Source organism: Ambystoma mexicanum, chromosome 2q, assembly GCF_040938575.1.
Source record: "Ambystoma mexicanum isolate Mex_15411 chromosome 2q, UKY_AmexF1_1, whole genome shotgun sequence".
NCBI lineage: Eukaryota > Metazoa > Chordata > Amphibia > Caudata > Ambystomatidae > Ambystoma > Ambystoma mexicanum.
The window spans coordinates 5256788-5279315 of NC_090924.1; the positions used below are offsets into that span (position 1 = coordinate 5256788).

The following is a 22528-nucleotide window of genomic DNA, read 5'->3' on the forward strand; positions in this document are numbered from 1 at the left end:
CCGTGCCATGTCATGCTATTTGCACGTAAACAAAGTAATCCCCACAACATGACACTAGTGTCACAATGTACAGTGTCCCTATTAGAAACTTGCAACACCTGAAATGCTCACAGTAATGCCGGACCAATAACAAACTTGAGCACGTACTACCATTAACATGACATCACTAATGTATGATATTAGTAGTCTCACCACCTGGAAATGCCTGCACTCCCATCACTACCAACTGTGCAGTGTTGGCGCCTGTAGAGTTGTAGGTGCACTGCTGCCAACATGGACCACATCTCCAGACTAGAGGTCCTTGTGTAGACATGAGGAAGGGACCTGCAAATTGGGAGGTAGACACAGAAGATGAGTTACACATCAATGCAACATGCAGTGTACAACACAACAGCAATATGCACTAGGAATGTATACACAGTATTGACTACAGACTGCCCACACAGCTCATGGGAGTCCAACGTCACTGTGTAATTCACTGTCACTTGGGCACACCCTTTGCAAGCCCATGGAAACGGGAAGCAGGAGGGGTGTGTGTGACTCAAACCCAAGCATCTGAACCAAATACATTACAAGCCTGCATGTGCCCAGCCACAATGCAGCGTATGCCCACAGGAACCACGGAAGCCAACAAATCGTCCCAAAAAAATTGGGAATAAAAGAAATAAAAATAAAAAAAAAATAAAATAAAAATAAAAATCAAAAATGGCCATTGAAGGGCCCGGGGGGGTTGGGGAGGCCACCCAGGAGGTCCGAGGACAGGATGCACACCAGAACCCACCTGCGTGGATCCTGGGGAAAAAAAACACCTCCATGGGCTCATGGCCCACACGGCTACCCTATTGTGGGAGTATCACTGCTGTCGCTATTATCACCCTGTGCAGCTGCATCCGGAGGTGGTTGCACTATGGGAGGCAGCCCACGCAAGGCCCTAGTCTGCTCCTCCATGGCTGCAAGCATGCGGGTGTGGTAGGTCTGGTTCTGGAGGATGAGTGTGCGGAGGTCCCCATGCAACAACTCACGGGATGCCCGGACCTCCGCCCTCGTTGCCTGCATCTCAGCTGAGAGCGTACGGGTGAGACGCTCCAGCTGCTGTTCTGTCCTTTGGTGTGTAGAAGCCTCAAGCTCAACAAGAGTCGTCCTGAGGTGAAGGAGCTCCTGCCTCAGGGCTTCCCTGTGGCCCTGGGACTCAATGGAGATGGCCTCCTGCAGAGTCGCCAGTGCCGCCCGCCTGTCCCTGTTGGACCCCAACATGTCCTCCCTGTGTGACTGGCAGATGGTGTCGGTTGCCTGCTCTAGTCGCTCCATCAGCCTTTCAGGGGGGACAATGGAAGTGGCCACCCTATCCATGGCCTGAGCCATCATCTCGGATGATGCTGCCTGTTGGGTTGCCATACCGTAAATGGATTGCTCCCATGCAGTATTGCCAGGTGCCGTACGGCCACCACGTCGGCGGGCACCACACCTGTCTGGGGCAAGGCGAACTGCGCCTTGCTGTGCCGGCACTGCCTGAGGCTGCAGGACTGCATTCCCCCTCTGATCTGCTGGCCCAGGAACAGGATCAGTTGTCGCAGAGTGTGACCCTGCATCCGTAACCACCAAAGGCGTAGCTGCCAACACTGACATCCCCATTGAGGGTTCTGACCCTGGTGCAGGTGGGTGAGACAGAACAGAATCCCTCCCTGGAACACTCACCTGCGACGGCACGTAGGTCTCATCCGAATCAACACCTGAGTACAGCTCGGGGGAGGTGCAGCCAGAGACACCCCTTGAGAGCAGGACCTGCAGCACTTGTGGGGTCTCACCCACCACCACACCACGTCCCTCACTGGTGGTTGGTCGGCCCTCGGGCCCCTCCTGGGTCTGCACCATCTCCACAACCCCAGCAGTATCAAGTGCGTCTTCCCCTGCAAAGACATAAAAACAAAGAAATGGAAACAGGCATTAGCACCATGGCACACAATGAGGGCTGAGAAGCAAGAGAAACAGTACTTGTTTGACACATGTCCCACATGACTAAAACCCTCCCATGCATGCACCCTCACTGCGTATGAAGGGCAGGCAAATGGCACACACTGATGACACCAAGATTGAAGATGAACACATTTTCTGCATGCTGCCTGGCAGTGGCATCACACATTGGCCTGTGATTGGCAGGTGAAACACACATGCCATCACACAGATGGCATCTACCATTGCTATTGAGTGAAGATGGAGAGGAGGGCAGCACCTATGCATACTGTCGAGTTCCCGCATGTAATAGCTTTTCTAATTCTAACAGGTCAGATTCTTCACCTGGAGCTGCCAGTCCGAAATGGTGCAATTGCACAGGGACATGTTTGAACAAATGATATCCAGGTAACAAAGTCACTCAACTTTACCATAGCCATGTCAGACATGTGACTAGAGGACTGGGACATGCCTAGTAAAAGTGGTGGAATGGAAAATATCTGACTAAATGAACAGTGCTAAATTTTGCAACAATGTTGTGGCAAGGTGACACTTCAAGGGCAACTGGCGTGCAGTTGGACTACATGTCTACTGTTGGCAGAAGGGATACAGCTATGGCCAAATGCAGCTGCGCAGGATGTATTGCATGAAGCACATGGCTGACCCATACGACTCAGGCGCACACACTCTCACCTGGCACACAAACAGAAGCCCTCACACACACCATGCACATGGATGACACACACATGCATGTGCACTCACCGGACAATGCCTCGTAATCAGGGAGATCTCCCACGCCTTGGATCTGTTCCTCTGTGATGTAGGTCCCAGCGACTGACTCATGTGGAGTGAGTTCCATGTCTACTACTGGAGACCCACCTCCAGTCACTAGAGTTGCGGCATGACTTGAGGCCAGCTTACTCTTTGCCCTGCGCTTGAGGTCATTCCAGCGCTTATAGAAATCATTGGCTGTGCGCCTCACGATTCCAAGGGCACTTACGATGTCCGCAACGGTCTGCCAGTGTGCCTGGCGTTGTGCAGGTGTGGTCTTGGATCCTGCAACAATGACCATCTCGTTGTCATGTGCGGACATATACTCGACAAGTGCATTCAGTTCGTCATCCGTGAAGCTAGGCTTCCTGGACGGGCCGGACTGTGAAGCCGTGTCTGGGACATCAGCCTGTCCCGGACGAGCACTCTTCCTCTTCCGCTTGGAAGGTGGTGGTGATCCTGAGTGTCCTGCGCCGCTCTGGACACTAGGGGCAGGAGCCCTGGTGGACTCTGTATCAGGAGTGTGGGATTGCACACTCAGCATGGGAGTTGGTGCAGGCATTGGCTCTAGTGTGATGGTGTCAGGGGGAATATCAGCAGCATGGACTAGGACCGACACTGTCCGGGCTGGGTGTGTGAGGGCTGGGGTGGATGGAGCCGCAGCTGCCCCTGCAGCCTCTCCGCCCTGCCTACTTGGTGCAGCAGATGACCTTGCTGCCCCAGATGCACGTGGCATGGTGACATCAACGTGCACCAGCGCACGTGTCATAGGCCTGCTGACCTGGAAGTCAGCCATGGAGTCAGCCAGGTCTGGTGCCACAATGGGCTGGTCCAACAAGGGCTGAGCATGGATGGTGTCAGCCACATCAGCCTCAACGGGAGGGGGGGGATAATGGGTGCCCTTGACTGGTCCTCCACACATGGGGGGACAGGCTCACCCTGCAAGTAACGACCACGTCCCCTACCGGATCCACCACGGCCACCACTTGTGGCTCTTCCACCTTTGCCACCCTTACGGAATCCTCGCCTCCCAACCATGGCACTGATGTTGATGTGCGTATGGGAGTGGCTGTAAAATATTGTCCTGGGCAATTGGGGGTCAAAGGGGTTGGGTACCAGATGGTAATTGTACCCTAGTGCTCTTGCAAGGCTGGTTGTAACCCCTGGGGAAAGATGACGGGTCACGCTACGCACAGGAGCCCCAAAAAAGGGAGATGACGTGCACGCAACCCCTCCTAGACCACGTGTGCAGAAAGAAAAACCTGCACTACGCTGTGGCACCCAGTAACACAAGAATGAACGTATGCGTGTCACACGCAGCCTAGAATGACCTCTGAAGGGGTAGGCTACACACGGGGCAAGCACAGATGTTAGATACGTGCGTGACTCACGGTCTGCCAGGTAAAAGAGCGTGAAAAAGGAGCGCGTTTGGTTGGCAACACCCCCGCCAAAAGAAGATTTGTACGCTGTCTGAGGAGACAGGACAACAGTAGAAGGGAACACTGTTTGAGGGAACAGGCCCAGGTAAACCAGTAAAAGAGAAAAAAGAGAAAAATCTGTCAGAGGTAACAGGGAATACGAACTTGAAACGCCGTGAAGTAAATCGTGTGTGAACCGACAAGAAGTACAGAATTCACCCACTCGCTCTCCACGAAAAGCACGTAAAAGGAAATGGTGTTCTACGCGTACCTTTTATACAGGCACACACGTCCAACATCACTTACGCGGCGTGTACGCGCTAGGGCCATTTCCACCAATTACACGCTTTGTGACTTCTGCGTGTACGGCCATTTCCACCAATTACACGCTTTGTGACTTCTGCGTGTACGGCCATTTCCACCAATTACACGCTTTGTCACTTCTGCGTGTACGGCCATTTCCACCAATCACACGCGATGAGACTCTGACGTGCAGTCTTTCCACGTGTGCTCTGTCATCACGTGCTGTGTGGGAAACACCCGTGCGGGTCACGTCACAGACGCGCTTACGCGCTGAGGGCCTTTGGTCCAATAGAATCGCGTATGCGTGCTGACGCGCTTACGCGCTAAGGGCCTTTCCTCGGTTTTCACGCTGACGTGCAGGATTTTCACGTGCCAAATCACTCCGTACCAAGCTGGCCACGCGTAAGCACACGGAAGACCACGCTCCTGCCCAGAAGGCCGAACTACTGCCCCCAGAGCCCCGAGCACGCTCCCACCTGCCATCTGCTGCTGCCTGACTGCCTGCTGCCCACGTGCACTGCCATTTGCTGCCTGCACATCATCCAGGGGTGCTGTTGCTGTGACCACCCCTGCTGGAACCGAAGACTCCCGACTGGAATTCCATCGCTCCACAGCCCAGCCCCAGGACCCAGTTGCCCACCCACTCCTGCCTCTGGGGTTGTCATGTCGGGGCAAACACCATCTGTGACCACTGACAACCCCCGGCCAGAGAGGCAGAGGGGCACCAGCTTCAGTGCCACCGAAGTTGGTGTCCTGGTGGAGCAAGTCCTGGGGCAGTATGATGCCCTCTTTGGAAGTTCCCGCGCCGACAAGGAAGGACGGACTCGGATCTGGACTGACATCGTGACTGCCATCAACGCGGAGGGGGTGGCAGTCCGGGACTTACAACATGTCAGGAAGCGCTGGGAGGACTTCAGGTCCAGGACCCTGAACAAGGCCCGGCGCCTCTTGAAGGCAGCGGATGCTAAGGGGCGCCGGGGCCACTTGTCGGAAGAACAGATGGGGTCCTGGAACGCATATCCCCAGCGCTCCACGTCCAGGTCCTAGAGAAGCAGACCCGTCTGGAGTCGAGCTGTGAGTGTACATGCATCCTGGTTGTGAGCAGTGCGTGTGGTGATGATTCGCCATTGTGCCGGTTGCACATCTGTTTGTATGGGGTCGAGTATGGGTGGGGGTGTACAGGGCCATGGGGCTGACACATGCGAGGGCTGTAATGTGTGAGACATGGATGTGCTTGTGTGTGTGGGCTTGCATGGCAAATGCAATTGTGCGTGCACACATGTTTGGATGAATGTGTATGTAAGTAGATATGTCTGTGATGTCAGGCATGTATGTTGTTTTCGGCTGCATGTATGAGCACTGTGTACATGTGCATGTGTGTGTATTTGACAAGGGTGCAACAGTGATGCAACATGGATGCATGTGACAGCGGTATGTGGAAGCCTGATTGGCAGATGTGACATGGATGCCCGTCTGAAAAGTGCGACACTTGGCAGAGGTGTAGACATGCATGCAAGTGTGGTGGTGTGTGTACATGTGTGGTGCACTTCCTGTGTTGCATGTGATGTCTGGCTCCCCTTTGGCTGCTGATGCTGTTGTATGTGTAGGGATGGTGGTGGCAGTTGCGATATGGCTGTGGTATGGCTCATGTGTGCCAGTTGCAATGACATGTGTGTTGGGGATTGTGATGACATGTCTGAGGTTTGCCAATGCCACTCCTGTGCAACTGTCATGCGTGTATGTGTCCATTGTACAGTGCCCTGATGCCTGTGTTTTGTTTCTCCCTGTCTGCAGCGTCAACTGATGAAGAGGGCGGAGAAGGTGCTGTGGAGCACAGCGGCGGGGATCCGACCGCCAGCCGGAGACGCAAGGCCCGGCTCCCCTCCCGTGTTGTCATCTCGTCGGGGAGTGAGGAGTCCGGTGCCGCGTCCCAGGCCGCAGCTGCCGGGGGGAGGTCCAAGAGGCGGAGGTTGCAGTTGGACTCCTCGGCAGCAGAAGGGGCAGCTGGGACCCCACAGGGCCCAACAGGGGAAGATGGCACGGAGTCATCCAGGTTGGTGGGGGGTTTGGTGGAGGAGGGGGCCGCGCAAGCACCAGAGACAGGGTCTGGAGGTGGGGATCCCACTGGTGCTAGTGGTGCAGTGCAGGACCAGGGACAGGAGGCAGCACAGGCGGCCGCGGAGGTGCCTGTGTGCAATCCTGTCCCGGATCCTGTCCCTGCATCATCTTGCACCAGCAGGGATGCCTACGTCCAGACCCGTTTTCAGGCAGGGGATGAGCTGACGTCAACTGGCCTTCCTCTGCCTGCGGACGTGGCCATCCAGGTCCGGGTTGAGCCTGTCCTGGCTGGTGTGGCATTGCGTCAACGGGCCATGCGAGGTGACCTGCAGTCTTTTCATGGAGAGACTGCACGTCAACTCGAATGGCTCGTTGACCACGTCAGCCTGCTGGGACAGGTCACCCAGGCCGGATTCCGCTGTCTGATGGGGCTTGCTCCGACCCCCTCCTCAACTGGACCCCCTACGCGCCAGTCGTCCTCTGTGCCATCTTCCCACCCATCAGTCACCTGGGTGCCCTGTGGAGCTGCCTCTGACGGTGCCGCCAGGCTGGTGGAGGAGGCATCCCTGCCACAGTCGGGAGTCGGAGGTCCAGCAGGGGTCGTCACATCAACAAGTGCACCCCAGCCGGCGGAGGATGTGCAGGCAGCAGGAGGCAGTGCACGGGCAGAGGCAGAGCAGCAGCAGCAGCAACATGGTGGGAGACATGAAGGCTCGGGGCTTTCGACATCGGAGGGGCAGGCATCGGCCGGAGGGCAGGGGGACCCAGGACAGAGAGTGTCTTCCGTGTGGCAGCGGTTGGGCCACGCCATAGGTGCGGAGCGGCGGCGGGCGGAAGAGGCGCGGCTCACAATGGTCAGGGCGGAGAACTCCATGCGGAGGGCCCTGAGGCGGGCCGAGTGCCTCGAAGCAATCCGCAGGGGGTTGGAGGAGGACACAGCGTCGTCCCTGCGGACCCTCGGGGCCATGGAACTGGACCGCCTCCGGGACATCGAACAGGAGTTCGATGATGCCCTGGCCCGGGACACCACAGAGTGAGCCGCTGGACTTGCCCGCCGCCTTTGTATATAGTTCTTTAGTTTTAGGTTTCCTTTCGTTCTTATTATGATTTGGAGTCGACGGACACTGCTCCACTTTTTGTATATAGTTGATATTTAGGTAGGTTTTTTAGGAGGTTTCCTTAGTTCAGTTGGGCTCATGGACCCTTGTTATTTTTGTACATAGTTCTTTGTTGCATGGAGATTTTTTTACATTTGACTTTGGACAAAATTTTTTAGGATTTGGATTTCCTGTTTTGTGTTTTTATGCGGACATGCAGCTTATTTATTCACATTTACATTGTAGTTAGTTTTCTTTCTTTAGCATTCTTTATTTTTTTAAATACAATTTTGTTGGCATAGTTCACTGTGTGGTATCATCTCATTGGTTTCATGCATTTCATGTTGTGTGTTTTCACATTCAATTGCAAAAAATGTGTGTGACGGACATGGGTTCATTAGCTTCATGAACATTGGGGGTGTAACATGTGATTTCCATTTCCATGTGGGTGAATGGGTTACTTGGTAGGGCTTTTTGGCTGTGGAGGCTGACCATTACGCACATGATTGGGGATTGTGAGGACCTGATGGGGGCTGCCCATGGTGGCAGGGGGGTGGGGGTGGTGGGAGACATGAGTGGGGGCCTGGTGGAGGGTGACCCTGCACTGCCAGGGGGTGGGGGTGGTGGGAGACATGAGTGGGGGCCTGGTGGAGGGTGACCCTGGATGCTGGGGGGTGGGGGTGCAGGGGGACATGAGTGGGGGCCTGGTGGAGGCTGCCCCTGCACTGCCGGGGGGTGGAGGTGCAGGGGGACATGAGTGGGGGCCTGGTGGAGGCTGCCCCTGCACTGCCGGGGGGTGGGGGTGGTGGGAGACATGAGTGGGGCCCTGGTGGGGGCTGCCCATGGTGGCAGGGGGGTGGGGGTGGTGGGACACATGAGTGGGGGCCTGGTGGAGGCTGCCCCTGGATGCTGGGGAGTGGGGGTGCAGGGGGACATGAGTGGGGGCCTGGTGGAGGCTGCCCCTGCACTGCCGGGGGGTGGGGGTGGTGGGAGACATGAGTGTGGGCCTGGTGGGGGCTGCCCATGGTGGCAGGGGGGTGGGGGTGGTGGGAGACATGAGTGGGGGCCTGGTGGAGGGTGACCCTGCACTGCCGGGGGGTGGGGGTGGTGGGAGACATGAGTGGGGGCCTGGTGGGGGCTGCCCCTGCACTGCCGGGGGGTGGGGGTGGTGGGAGACATGAGTGGGGGCCTGGTGGGGGCTGCCCATGGTGGCTGGGGGGTGGGGGTGGTGGGAGACATGAGTGGGGGCCTGGTGGAGGCTGCCCCTGCACTGCCGGGGGGTGGGGGTGCAGGGGGACATGAGTGGGGGCCTGGTGGAGGCTGCCCCTGCACTGCCGGGGGGTGGGGGTGGTGGGAGACATGAGTGGGGGCCTGGTGGGGGCTGCCCATGGTGGCAGGGGGTGGTGGGACACATGAGTGGAGGCCTGGTGGAGGCTGCCCCTAGATGCTGGGGGGTGGGGGTGCAGGGGGACATGAGTGGGGGCCTGGTGGAGGCTGCCCCTGCACTGCCGGGGGGTGGGGGTGGTGGGAGACATGAGTGTGGGCCTGGTGGGGGCTGCCCATGGTGGCAGGGGGGTGGGGGTGGTGGGAGACATGAGTGGGGGCCTGGTGGAGGGTGACCCTGCACTGCCGGGGGGTGGGGGTGGTGGGAGACATGAGTGGGGGCCTGGTGGGGGCTGCCCATGGTGGCTGGGGGGTGGGGGTGGTGGGAGACATGAGTGGGGGCCTGGTGGAGGCTGCCCCTGCACTGCCGGGGGGTGGGGGGGTGGGAGACATGAGTGGGGGCCTGGTGGGGGCTGCCCATGGTGGCAGGGGGGTGGGGGTGGTGGGAGACATGAGTGGGGGCCTGGTGGAGGGTGACCCTGCACTGCCGGGGGGTGGGGGTGGTGGGAGACATGAGTGGGGGCCTGGTGGTGGGTGACCCTGGATGCTGGGGGGTGGGGGTGCAGGGGGACATGAGTGGGGGCCTGGTGGAGGCTGCCCTGCACTGCCGGGGGGTGGGGGTGGTGGGAGACATGAGTGTGGGCCTGGTGGGGGCTGCCCATGGTGGCAGGGGGGTGGGGGTGGTGGGAGACATGAGTGGGGGCCTGGTGGAGGGTGACCCTGCACTGCCGGGGGGTGGGGGTGGTGGGAGACATGAGTGGGGGCCTGGTGGAGGGTGACCCTGGATGCTGGGGGGTGGGGGTGCAGGGGGACATGAGTGGGGGCCTGGTGGAGGCTGCCCCTGCACTGCCGGGGGGTGGGGGTGGTGGGAGACATGAGTGTGGGCCTGGTGGGGGCTGCCCATGGTGGCAGGGGGGTGGGGGTGGTGGGAGACATGAGTGGGGGCCTGGTGGAGGGTGACCCTGCACTGCCGGGGGGTGGGGGTGGTGGGAGACATAAGTGGGGGCCTGGTGGAGGGTGACCCTGGATGCTGGGGGGTGGGGGTGCAGGGGGACATGAGTGGGGGCCTGGTGGAGGCTGCCCCTGCACTGCCGGGGGGTGGGGGTGGTGGGAGACATGAGTGGGGGCCTGGTGGGGGCTGCCCATGGTGGCAGGGGGGTGGGAGACATGAGTGGGGGCCTGGTGGAGGCTGCCCATGGTGGCTGGGGGGTGGTGGGAGACATGAGTGGGGGCCTGGTGGAGGCTGCCCATGGTGGCTGGGGGGTGGGGGTGGTGGGAGACATGAGTGGGGGCCTGGTGGAGGCTGCCCCTGCACTGCCGGGGGGTGGGGGTGGTGGGAGACATGAGTGGGGGCCTGGTGGGGGCTGCCCATGGTGGCAGGGGGGTGGTGGGAGACATGAGTGGGGGCCTGGTGGAGGCTGCCCCTGCACTGCCGGGGGGTGGGGGTGGTGGGAGACATGAGTGGGGGCCTGGTGGAGGGTGACCCTAGATGCTGGGGGGTGGGGGTGCAGGGGGACATGAGTGGGGGCCTGGTGGAGGCTGCCCCTGCACTGCCAGGGGGTGGGGGTGGTGGGAGACATGAGTGGGGGCCTGGTGGGGGCTGCCCATGGTGGCTGGGGGGTGGGGGTGGTGGGAGACATGAGTGGGGGCCTGGTGGAGGCTGCCCCTGCACTGCCGGGGGTGGGGGTGGTGGGAGACATGAGTGGGGGCCTGGTTGGGGCTGCCCATGGTGGCAGGGGGGTGGGGGTGGTGGGAGACATGAGTGGGGGCCTGGTGGAGGCTGCCCATGGTGGCTGGGGGGTGGGGGTGGTGGGAGACATGAGTGGGGGCCTGGTGGAGGCTGCCCATGGTGGCTGGGGGGTGGGGATGGTGGGAGACATGAGTGGGGGCCTGGTGGAGGCTGCCCCTGCACTGCTGGGGGGTGGGGGTGGTGGGAGACATGCATTGTTGATCAGTACTGCAAGGTGACATGTGGGTTGGCTGGGGGGCATGCCCATGGTGAATGGGCTGCCTGCGGGACATGGGCAGGGGTGCAGGGTAGTCCCCCGTGGTGTGGGCTGCCTGCAGGGGCCGTGGAGGTTGTGGAGCGTACACCTGGGAGGACCCACACGGCCAATTCACGTGTAGTACTCCCCAGAACCCCTGAAATACACATTCCCTGCTGGTATCGCGTGTGGAACTTCCCGCGCACCCCTGAAATACACGTACCCTGCTCGCACTGGGACTATCGCGTGTGGAACTTCCCGCGCACCCCTGAAATACACGTACCCTGCTCGCACTGGGACTATCGCGTGTGGAACTTCCCGCGCACCCCTGAAATACACGTACCCTGCTCGCACTGGGACTATCGCGTGTGCAACTTCACGCTAACCCCTGAAATACACGTAGGCCGCTCCCCCAGGCCCGATCGCGTGAGAAAGTTCACGCGAACCCCTGAAATACACGTACCCGCTCCCCCAGGCCCGATCGCGTGAGAAAGTTCACACGAACCCTTGTAATACACATAGCCCGCTCCCCCAGGCCCGATCGCGTGAGAAAATTCACGCGAACCCCTGAAATACACGTAGCCCGCTCCCCCAGGCCCGATCGCGTCAGAAAGTTCGCGCGAAGCCCTGTAATACACGTAGCCCGCTCCCCCAGGCCCGATTGCGTGAAAAAATTAACGCGAAGCCCTGAAATACACATAGCCCGCTCCCCCAGGCCCGATCGCGTGAGAAAGTTCACGCGAACCCCTGTAATACACATAGCCCGCTCCCCTAGGCCCGATCGCGTGAAAAAATTCACGCCAACCCCTGAAATACACGTAGCCCGCTCCCCCAGGCCCGATCGCGTGAGAAAGTTCACGCGAACCCCTGTAATACACGTAGCCCGCTCCCCCAGGCCCGATCGCGTGAGTAAGTTCACGCGAACCCCTGTAATACACGTAGCCCGCTCCCCCAGGCCCGATCGCGTGAGAAACTTCCCGCGCACCCCTGAAATACACGTTCCCCGCTTGCCGTTTGCTGTTTGCCAGCCCGGTGAACTGGTCCAGGGTTAGCGCAGCCCTTTGCGATGATTTAGCGATTTTGATGGCTTTTCCTTGCGCAAGGGCGTTCTTCGGGGCGTTACTGGCGCTGCTGCAGGGTCGCTGCGATTCTCTGCGCCACGGCTGGTTTGGGAGCCTAAAATCCATGAACACGCTGTGCGCGGAAATCGGTTTTAGCGCACGTGCCTGGCGCAGACAATCGCACGCGGACACTCTGCGCCAGCCGCTTGCGACACTTTTCTGCGAATTTCTATGAATTACCCTGTAAGTGTGTGTTCAGTATTAAGAAAGGCATGAAGCACATGTATATTAATAGGTGTAACAGATGTACAAAATAGACATTTTGTCTGCAGGGCTAATGGTAGCATACCGCATTTTCTTTTATAAATAAACCATGTCTCAAAACAAGTGGGTTATTAAGACAGAGTGCGCAAGTGCAAAAGAGTCACTATATTGAACTAAGGTATTAGTTTAGTTTATGTATATTGTGAGAAGAGGCATAATGAATGAAATAGTTGTCATTGTGAGAATGCTTCTTGGTTTCAGTGCCAAGTCTGAGTTCTCAGTCTGAACAATGGATTAATGAATTGAAGAATTCCATAATTTTGAACAAATTCAATGTTCAGGTTTGAGGTACAGTTGGTGATATACACCTGTGCATCTAAAATAAAAAGACCCATTAATATACCCCACTCGTTTCCCATTTTAAGGCGTTTCCTCAATTTCAAGCCCCACTTTTCCTTTTAGCACATTGAAGGGTGGGTCTCTGCCTGTATGGCGTGTTGTAAAACACCAATAAAATATACATGAAAATTGAAATTGGCTGGTTGGAAATTTAGGGTATTTGCTATCTTAACTATGGACAATTTTAAACCAACATACCGCTCAATCAGTGGCATTTTTGATGAGACCTAGATAAAGACGAGTTGGACATATCAGCTAGTGGTTACGAGAGGGAAGGAAATTATCACATTAAAATGAACTTCCCACAAGCCCATGAACTTCCCACAAGCCCATACAGAGAAAGAACAGTGTCCCCAAATGCCAGACCAAAGGCTGAGAAGGCTTGGGTACACCATATCTACAGTGTACTTGGGTACACCATATCTACAGTGTACCAGAAACATGAGCTACAGTGGAACTGGCGGGGGTGGGGAGGACTACAAAGACATACAGATAAGGGCAAGACAGTAAGACAGTAAGAGGGTCAGATGAAGCGAGCCCAGACCTATCCCCTTTTGAAACTAGCAGCTCCAAGAAAGCTATCCACTGATCAACACAGAATTACCTAGAAATGTTGTCTCTTGTAGAGCACCTCCTTTAGTATTTGTTATAAGTTAAAATAAAGACCCAAGCGTTGCTGAATCAGTGAGTGTTTTTAGAAAATGGTTGTTACCTTGAAAGTCTTCTGGTCTCGAGTTTGAAGTTCAGAACTCTATTGGAGCAAATGTTATTGGCAATTTTTGGTGAAGCCTGTTCCACATGGTTCCCTACCAGTTCCTAAATCCATCTCTAAATAGTTCATGTACACACTATATTTAACAATCTCTCTGTGTTATGAAAATAAATTGTGAAACCCACTTTATTTCAGAACATGTCAAGTAAAGATACTTACGAGCTGGACCCAACCAATGTGAGAGTTGCATCGCTCAGGTCCACCATCAAAGACATTCAATAATCCGGGCTATAAAAAGGAGAAGTTTGAAAGAAGTCACTACGAGTCCAAAAGTAGTTTTATGCATCTCTTACTTCGAAGCAGACAATTAACAGGATGGACGAATTTTTCAGAAGTATTTGCAGCTGCCTACTATTTCAATTAATTTCCAGCAAGACTAAAATATAGAAATTTAGCTTAGTGGACTGTGAACTTACCTGTGATTCTTAAGGCTTTCATCCCACCAAGGCTAATTTAGCATTTCATCTTTACAAAAGTTCAATACAATAAATGCCTTTGAGTTGGATAGACACATGTACATTATTTAAGGCTGATGAGACAATTTGGTTTGTGCTGGTTGGTGTTTAAATATGTGTATTATTATATTACATTGCTGCAGGTCAATAAACACATACATAGCAGGGCTTTTCTTGTAGAAGGCACCATTTGCACAATAATTGCTAATCAAAGTTTTATCCATCTTGTTTCTAGTCACTTCATACAGTATGCTGTTTTTGCGTGCCTGATCTATGATGATAGAGGTTGACGATATAGGCGGTTTTTAGCCTTAACACGCTCTCTCTCTCCCTCTCTACCACATCCTCTCTCTCTCAGCCTTCTCTCTCTCTCTCTCTCTCTCTCTCTCTCTCTCTCTCTCTCACACACACACACACATGCACGCACATAGAGGTTTCCATTCTTTCACTCGCTAATGCTGGCTCTTTCACCCTCTTTTGAATAATGCATCTTCCCCATTAGACCCAACATCTTTCCACATGATCGCATGATGCACGATTTACAAGCAGACATCATAATCTGTGATTGCGTTGCCTGCAAACTGTAAAATTAAATAGCAAGGAACTACAATGAACTTAAAAAAAACATGTTGTATTAAGTGAATTGGTTAAAAACAAACCGTACACTTTACAACAATAATACAAAAATATCAAATATTTTAAACACTTGTTACATAAACGTTTAGCACCTCTAGAGTAAGCAGTTCCTATAAAACAAGGGAAACAAGTTATAAATACATTCCTTTATTAGTAATGTCGCTAGATACATTCTATCTCAATGTAATCCAATAAATGTTATGTAAAAACGTAATCGCTGCAATTGACAAAGAGGTTTCATGAACAGATAGCAGGAAATAAATTCATCAAATAAAAGCCTATTATCATGATCTACAAATCGCTCGAAGCAGAAGCTCCTCAGATTTCTTAGTAATGAACCAAAAGGTGATACAAAGATTGTATAGTTCCACTCTGCTGACAATATGAACAGGTACTAACTGATGCTGTATATTTGTTACGAATGGACTTAATTTTAGCCTGAATCGCAAGAATTGATCCCGCCGGTACATGTTGGTAAATTGTTAAGTAACAAGGCATGTAGACTGAACGTATCTGTCCAGCAGTGCAATTTCTGAACAATGTTATTAATTCTGTCACACCAATCGTTCTCAAAGAGCTACTTTTTCACTTCACAATGGGTTTCAACCAGAGCTGATTGTGACATACAAATTGATTGTAAAATATCTTTACGTTTACTTACCTATTTGGCAAATGAGCCAGTTTTATCTTCGTACATAATTTGCTGAAGATCTACGAAAAGAGAGCTCTGAGGAGGAACTAACAAATGTTTGTAAAATTGTAAAGTTTTCCATTATAACCAACCTTTTAAACACACGAGGCATGCATTGTATCTAATAATCTCAGTGGGGACACAATTTGGTAGACCAAAGGTATTTCGCCAAGATGGCCTTTGATTTTGGAAAGGTGTAGGCTGCCTGCCAGATGTGATACTTCTGTACAGAGTCCCGCCTTCCCTTTCCATGGCAGCCATGTTTGAATATTTTCCTTCTGCACAGGATGCCACGAGCCGCTCACGGAACGAAAATACTTTAAATTTGCCCCGCTAATGGCGTAAGCACACTTTCCAAGGGCTGGAACGGGTTGTAACGTCGCAGTGCACTCGTTATAGGACATTGCTTCGCTTAGGCCTATAACTCGGCCTGCTGGGCCATTACCACCTGTTCCAGCCCTTGGAACTGATGCTTAACGTCACATTACGTTCTGTGCCAAACCTATGTTGATGTTGGCCACACAAGTCTTTACATTTTTGTATTTGAAGCCATTTTAGGGAAGGCAGAGATATTGTACACACGCCCTGCAGAGGTCTGGCATTTGGTGCTCTCATCCGACCTAAAACGCACACCACTAGCTCACACTCTTCATTCGCACAGTGGCATAGATTTCTTTTATTTAGCTTTTCTTTTTTGATTCACACGATTTTTAGCCTGCAAACTTTTATGATTAGTGCTATTCAGCTAAAACTGCATCCCTTCCCTTCCAGTCTCATTGTGAATTTTGAAAAGTGTAAAGTATTTGCAAAAGACTCCATCCCATGTCATCAATTTGTTCAAATGTGTATCTTTCGACCTGTCCTGATTGTGTTGTGTCTTCTGAGGTTAATCTGACAACCCTGTAACATTCATGTAATCATTGTGCCGATCGCATTGAGAATTTGCAATATTACTCTCACATGAGGCTCTATAAGAAACCCAGTTTAAAACTAGTTACTGCAGGCCGAGGAAAAGCACGGACAATGGCCCTCATTACGACCCTGGCGGTAAGTAACGGTCATTACCGGCATGGCGCAATTAACGTGTCCGTGCTGGCCAGATACCGCTAAAAGCAGCACATTACGACATCTTGGGCACGAGCATTGCGCCATTCCAGTAATGCAATCACTGCCATGCCGCTAAAGTCCTTAAAACGCCACTTACCGGCATTGTATGCCGTGCAAATAGCACATCCGCCACCCTAGCTATCGATATTAGCGATCACCGCTAATAGCGGTGACCGCAAATAGCGGGAACCGCAGTTAGCGGTGACCGCAAATAAGCGGACCCGGAAGTTGCATCACCGCACAGGAACGGGAAAGAGCACGGCGGCCATCTTTAAAAACACAATTCATTGCCATCCTCTTCAACCAGTGGACACCTGACCCCCACAACCTCCACAAACCTTCTCCTACACCCATTAATCATCAGAATGCCTGAAGTTCTGAAAAAAACGGAGATCGGCTGCGACAGGAGCGCTTTTCTAGGGAGGAGTTAAATATGTTGGCTGAAACCCTAGAAGAGCATGCCGATGTAGTCTTCTCAACAGAGATGACCAGACCGGCGATCATGAGAAAGAAGGCCATATGGGCCATGGCAGCCCAGAGGGTCAGTGCAGTCGGCACAACACCCCGAAATGCTAGACAGTGCAGAAAAAGGTGGAACGATCTACATCTCCGCGTCAGGAGTATGCTGGCAGCGAATAGAAATCTGGGCATGGTGACAGGCAGAGGAGCTGAGTCGCCCATCAAAATGCAGCCATGGGAGGAGATATGTGCTGCAACCATAGGCACAGAGTGCATAGAGGGGGTCGGAGATATGGAGAGAGGAGCCCCGACATCAAGCGACGCAGGTAGGTACCTTAAATCCAGCCTTGCAAAACTCACTGAAGTCCAGATTTTTGGGAAGTGCAATGATACCTAACAGGGTCAACATGACACATTAGCAGAAGACTGCCTACAGGCAGTGCTGACCTCCACCTTGTACACATGCATTATGCACACCCTTTCTGTAGCCACCCACATGTCTCCATGCTTCTACCACCTAAGAGGGAGACAAAATGTATGTCACTGCCTCCAATGTGCACCATCTAGTAATCAAAATGAATGCAGCCATCTCAATGCCTGCTCAATGTCTGCAGACCCATCACTAACCTTTTCCTCCTTTGGTCTACCACAGGCTCTCATTCGGACAGTGCCGACGAAGAAACACTGGCACTACACCTGCTAAGAAGGCCAGGCCCGAAGACCCAAAACACCGTCCCTCCACCTCTGGTGCAAAAATCTAACCCCCACAGCAGCCAAAATCCACAAGCACATCACAGTCCACGGCACTGATGTGCAGCAAGTCAGGCACTACAGCACCACCAATGACAACCATCCGCCCAGTGGTGTCTACTGAAGGCACTGGGTCTGCAGGAAGCAGCACAATTGTGAGATTGCTGCCACCGCTGCCAGCTCAGACAATGATGAAGGGGATGTTGATGTTGTTGTAGGTCCCCCCAGTGCCCCCCTTCATTCCCCCTACCTGTCCCCATGCAGCCAGCATGACGATGGCATACAGGGGCAATCTCCTGATAACTCTTGGCCGGCCACTCCATGCCCAGTGGCAGATGTGCAGGAGGGGGGGAGCTCAATGGACACGCCAGTAGCATCATCCACAGGCCAAAAAACCCAGGACCTGATGCATGAAATCATCACGCGGCAACTGGCCTCGCTCTTGACACAGCATGTGGCAGAATGCACCAGTGCAAGAGGGGAAATGCGCAAATGTGCAGAAACTGTAAAGGCTGCCGCAGAGTCCACCTCCAAGGATATTTGTGCTGAACTAGCCGCAGTGCGGCACGTGCTCTCGGAGCTTGTCCAAACTATGAGGGTCATGCGTCCTTGTGAGCAGCCCAGTTCCTCCTCGGCTGCCAGTTCTACCCGAACCAGCCCCGTCTGCAGATCGGACAGGAACCTGCAGCATACAGAGGGGTGCACCGGGTGCCGGGAGAGGGGGGTGCCAATAGAGGCTGCCCTGTGGAACGATCCCACATGATGCACTTGAGCACAGACATCCACACCATGTTATGGGGAGTTGAGGTGGAAGGGGGGAGTGGGTGTGTTGGGGAGTTGAGGGGGGGGTGGGTGTGTTCACTTAAATTTTCCATTTCAATATACTTTTTGGTTATGCACAAATCACATGTAAGGACATTGTTCATTGCGTACGTGTGCTTTATTGGTGAACAGTCCACAGTGTGCATGTCCCAGACACACCCAGTGCCCCAAGTGCCATCTCCATGTGACACCCCCCGTCCATCTGTGCTAGAAGCATTGGTTAATCAGAGTCTGACGTATGGCACGTCCCTCCTGTGCATCGCTTCCTCCTTGAGGTGCTGCACCATCCCCACCCTCCTCATCCTCTTCATCAGGTGGCTGCAGTTCAGCGTCAGGGGGAAGGGGCACATTCCGTCTGATGCACATATTGTGTAGCAATACACATGCCATGACGATCTTTGCCACCTTCTCATGGTGGTACAGGAGTGCCCCACCAGACCTGCTGAGGCACCGAAACCGTGCCTTCAAGAGGCCAAATGTCTGCTCAATCAATCACCACACGGGTTCGTGTATGTGCACGATTATAGTCCTCCTCGTGCCGGTTTTGTGAGTTCCGGACTGGGGTAAGGAGCCACCTCTTCAACGGATAGCCTGCATCACATGTATGTGGGCAACAATGTATGTGTTAGTTAAAACATCAGATTTTACCTCATCAAGTGACATCATGGCATGCATTCATCTCTTACTTTGAACCCCATTTCAATGGATGAATGGAGTCACACGATGTGACTGCTATATGTGTATTCCTCTTATAAAAGGTTTTGCATGCCATCAACTAGTGTACGCAGGGGGGGTCCAGTACCTTGTGAGTGCCCATGCACTGTGTTAGTCCACAGTGGTTGTTTTGGTGATCTTGCAGATGTCCAGTGATATTAATGCTTTCATCCTGGCACCATTGCTGTCAGCCTCATGATGATCTCTCTGAGCACTTCAAATGGTGTTATGCTATTTAGTTGGGCCTCTGTGTCAGTGTAGTGGTGTATTGATGTTTATGACCGTCATGTGACTCCTTTGTACGCAGTGATGGGTGACTGGCCTTTCAGTAGATGGTGTTTGGTGCTGTGTATTGGCTAAAGTCATTGCATGTAGCTGCATTTCGTTGAGGGTGGATGCGGTCTGATTTGGTATAGTGCACATGCAGATGGCTGTGGAAGGGTTGGGACACAGCTTCATTAACATGGTAGGGCTGCTTACATCTAGCATTATGTGGTCAGGTGTCAGCTCCAGTCTGGGCTGCTTTGGGGTATGAGCTTGCTCCATTCCCTCTGGTACTCGCAGCCAGGTGAAGTATGCATCTCCCACCCCCCATATCAGCCAGGTAAAGTATGTATCTCCCCCCCCCATAGCCAGGTAAAGTATGCATCTCCCCCCCCATATCAGCCAGGTAAAGTATGCATCTCCCCCCCATATCAGCCAGGTAAAGTATGCATCTCCCCCCCCCATATCAGCCAGGTAAAGTATGCTTCTCTTCCCCCACCCTCATATCAGCCAGGTAAAGTATGCATCTCTCCCCCTCCCCATATCAGCCAGGTAAAGTATGCATCTGTACCTCAATCACCTACACACTTCACATTACCATGGCCATGACATGCGACTCACCGAGTAGCCAGGATCTCTGCCCTGCATGTCGCTGCATGTAGCGTGGTATTGTGGAGTTCTGCAGGAGCATTGAATAATGGGTTGATCCGGGGAATCAGGCAAAACAATGTGTGATGATCCGGTTCGAGTCACATACCATTTGCACGTTGATTGAGTGGTATTGCTTACGGTTGCGGTACGCTACCTCCATGGCATGTGGGACCACCAATTCAACATGGGTGCAGTCGATGGCACCAATGCAACCAGGTATGCCGGCCAGTGCATGGAAACCCACTTTGGTGTTTGAGATCTCCTGGGCAGACCGTGGTAAGGTAATGCGGTCGTCTGTGTGCTTGAGGAGGGCATCAAGCACTTGGTTCAGCGTACGTGAGAATAATGGTTGTGAAATGCCATGCAAGTGCCCCACTGTGTGCTGGTAGGTGCCTGTGGCCAGGAAGTGGAGCACGGACACTACCTTCAGTAGGGGGGGATGGCGGTGCGTGTTTCAATCATGCTGACGATGTCGTTGTGTATCATGTCCACGATGGTGGTGATGGTGTCCCCGTCTAAACGGTACAGGGTGTGGATCTGCTCAGCGGTGAGGTTGAATGGACTGGCTCTGATGCGTGGGATTGGGGGCTGCCTGCGTGGTGGCACTGGCTGTGCTGGTGGGGCTTGCTGGCCCTGCCTTGCCCTCCTTCTCCTCCTGCGTCTCCTCTGTGCTGCCTGTTGTGCTTGTTGTTGTTGTTGTTGTTGTAGCACTTCCATTGCAATCAGGTCCTCCAGCCCCAACATTGCTAGTCCTATTGGAATCATTGTGAAGTGTGACTGGGTGTGGGAAGGGGTGGGGTGTGCTCCTTTTGTGCTTGGCCAGTCTGTATTGCCTCCACCTGTGCTGATTATGTGCACCTGTGTCACTTTGGAACACTGCACATGGGCGTTTACGGTTGGTCCGCGATGGCGGAATTAGCACCATGGCGGTAAGGTACTTTACGGCCTTCGTAAGGGCGTTAAAAGCATGTCCGCTTGACTCGTACTCATCCCCACTTTACGCCATGCCGGTATTTACGGCATGGGAGGTCGCGTGCCCGTGCCCTTGGCGCAGTTAGCGGCACCGTTGATTACAGTGCCGCTGATAGCACTATCTCGGGTCATAATCGGCCCTAGCGGTAAGGGATGCCGGTAATCCTTTACCGGCATCGTTTTTAACTTACCGCCAGGGTCGTAATGAGGCCCAATGTAATTACATAATGACTAGACCGCTACCACTCAAATTGCCTAATGCAGCAATATGCATAGAAATGGTGTGGCGTATGGACAGAGCCAGCCTCAAAGGTTTGGGGGATGGATGGCAGTTTTGAAAGCTTGAAGTGAGTGGGGCCATTAAAGCCCTGTCCATGTTGACTCCCCCCTTCCTCTGAGCTCAGGTGGCTAAATAGCTGTTTCACCTTCCTTTGGCCCATTAGATACACCTTTCACCCCAATTCAGAGGCAAGTTTCACAAACATGCGAATCATTTGAGGTGGGGGCCATGTAAAAGCTGAAACCCAGCTGTTAAGCCTTAACTTCATCATAGGGGGCTATTGATATTACCTAGGGTGGCTTTTGTCCTCTGCCATGGTTAAAAGTGAGTAAATACAATGTTCTCTGAGGTGAGAAAAATGACCGACTCCTACCATTGGAGCTACGGACTGGGCGTCATATCAGAGGGCTGCCATTGGCTTCAAAGTGGGAGAGCTTAACCACCCTATCCCCCACCCTCCCAAGACCTAGGCTGGTGTCAATCATGGTGAGGAGGCACCACACTTCATTGAACACTTATCTATGTGTGAATCTTTCCATTCGTCCTTGAAGAAGGCTGTCAATTTGAGTGTCTAGATGAGCTATAACCTTGCGAAACGACCCAATGAACTGTATCTGCCACAGTGAGAATCTGAACTCTTTGGACCTCATCACGACTTTGGTGGTAACCCTTAAATCCGGCGGTCGCGCTATTACCGCCGGATTTAAGGGTCTGCCAAATCAGGACTTCGGCGGATTACCGCCCCCGGCGATAAGAGCGCGAATTTTCCCCATTGAGCCCAATGGGGAATGGGGCATTCCCGAATGGGCTCAATGGGGAATTACATTACAGCCGAGCTCGTGATCCGGCGCTATTAGCGCCGGGGAGTTCGGCGGTAGGGCTAATACCGCCAGCGGTAATACCGCCAGCGTTACCGCCAAAGTCGTGATCAGACCCTTTGTCTTTTATTTAACAGATTTATGAAGCTCAGACCTTTCCACGGGGGCTGCATTATTCTTTACAAGTAACCGAACAGGAGGAGCATGTTACTTTATACAAAATCACAAATTCCTGAAAAGAGGGGGATGAAATAGGAGTCACAGAAAGGAGCTATAGAGGAGAGGAGTTGTAGAGGGGATTGAGGGAATGAGAGAGTGAAGAGGACATATGAGTAGATGGGATTCTTGTGTTCAATTGAGGCATAAGTATACAATACTGTTAAAGTGATATTGAAAGTCATTAAGAAGAGTCACATATGCACATTTCACATAAGAAACCCATATCTGC

At 53.4% G+C, this 22528-nt stretch overlaps 1 protein-coding gene across 1 annotated transcript in view; it reads right to left on the reverse strand.

The window, feature by feature from the left end:
* Nucleotides 1-22528, reverse strand: part of RGS11 (regulator of G protein signaling 11) — a 4320935-nt gene that overhangs the window by 2230369 nt on the left and 2068038 nt on the right. Inside the window, exon 9 of the mRNA XM_069646770.1 lies at nt 13621-13689. Within this exon, the coding sequence (XP_069502871.1) occupies nt 13621-13689 (69 nt within the window). The remainder of the gene's footprint in view (nt 1-13620; nt 13690-22528) is intronic.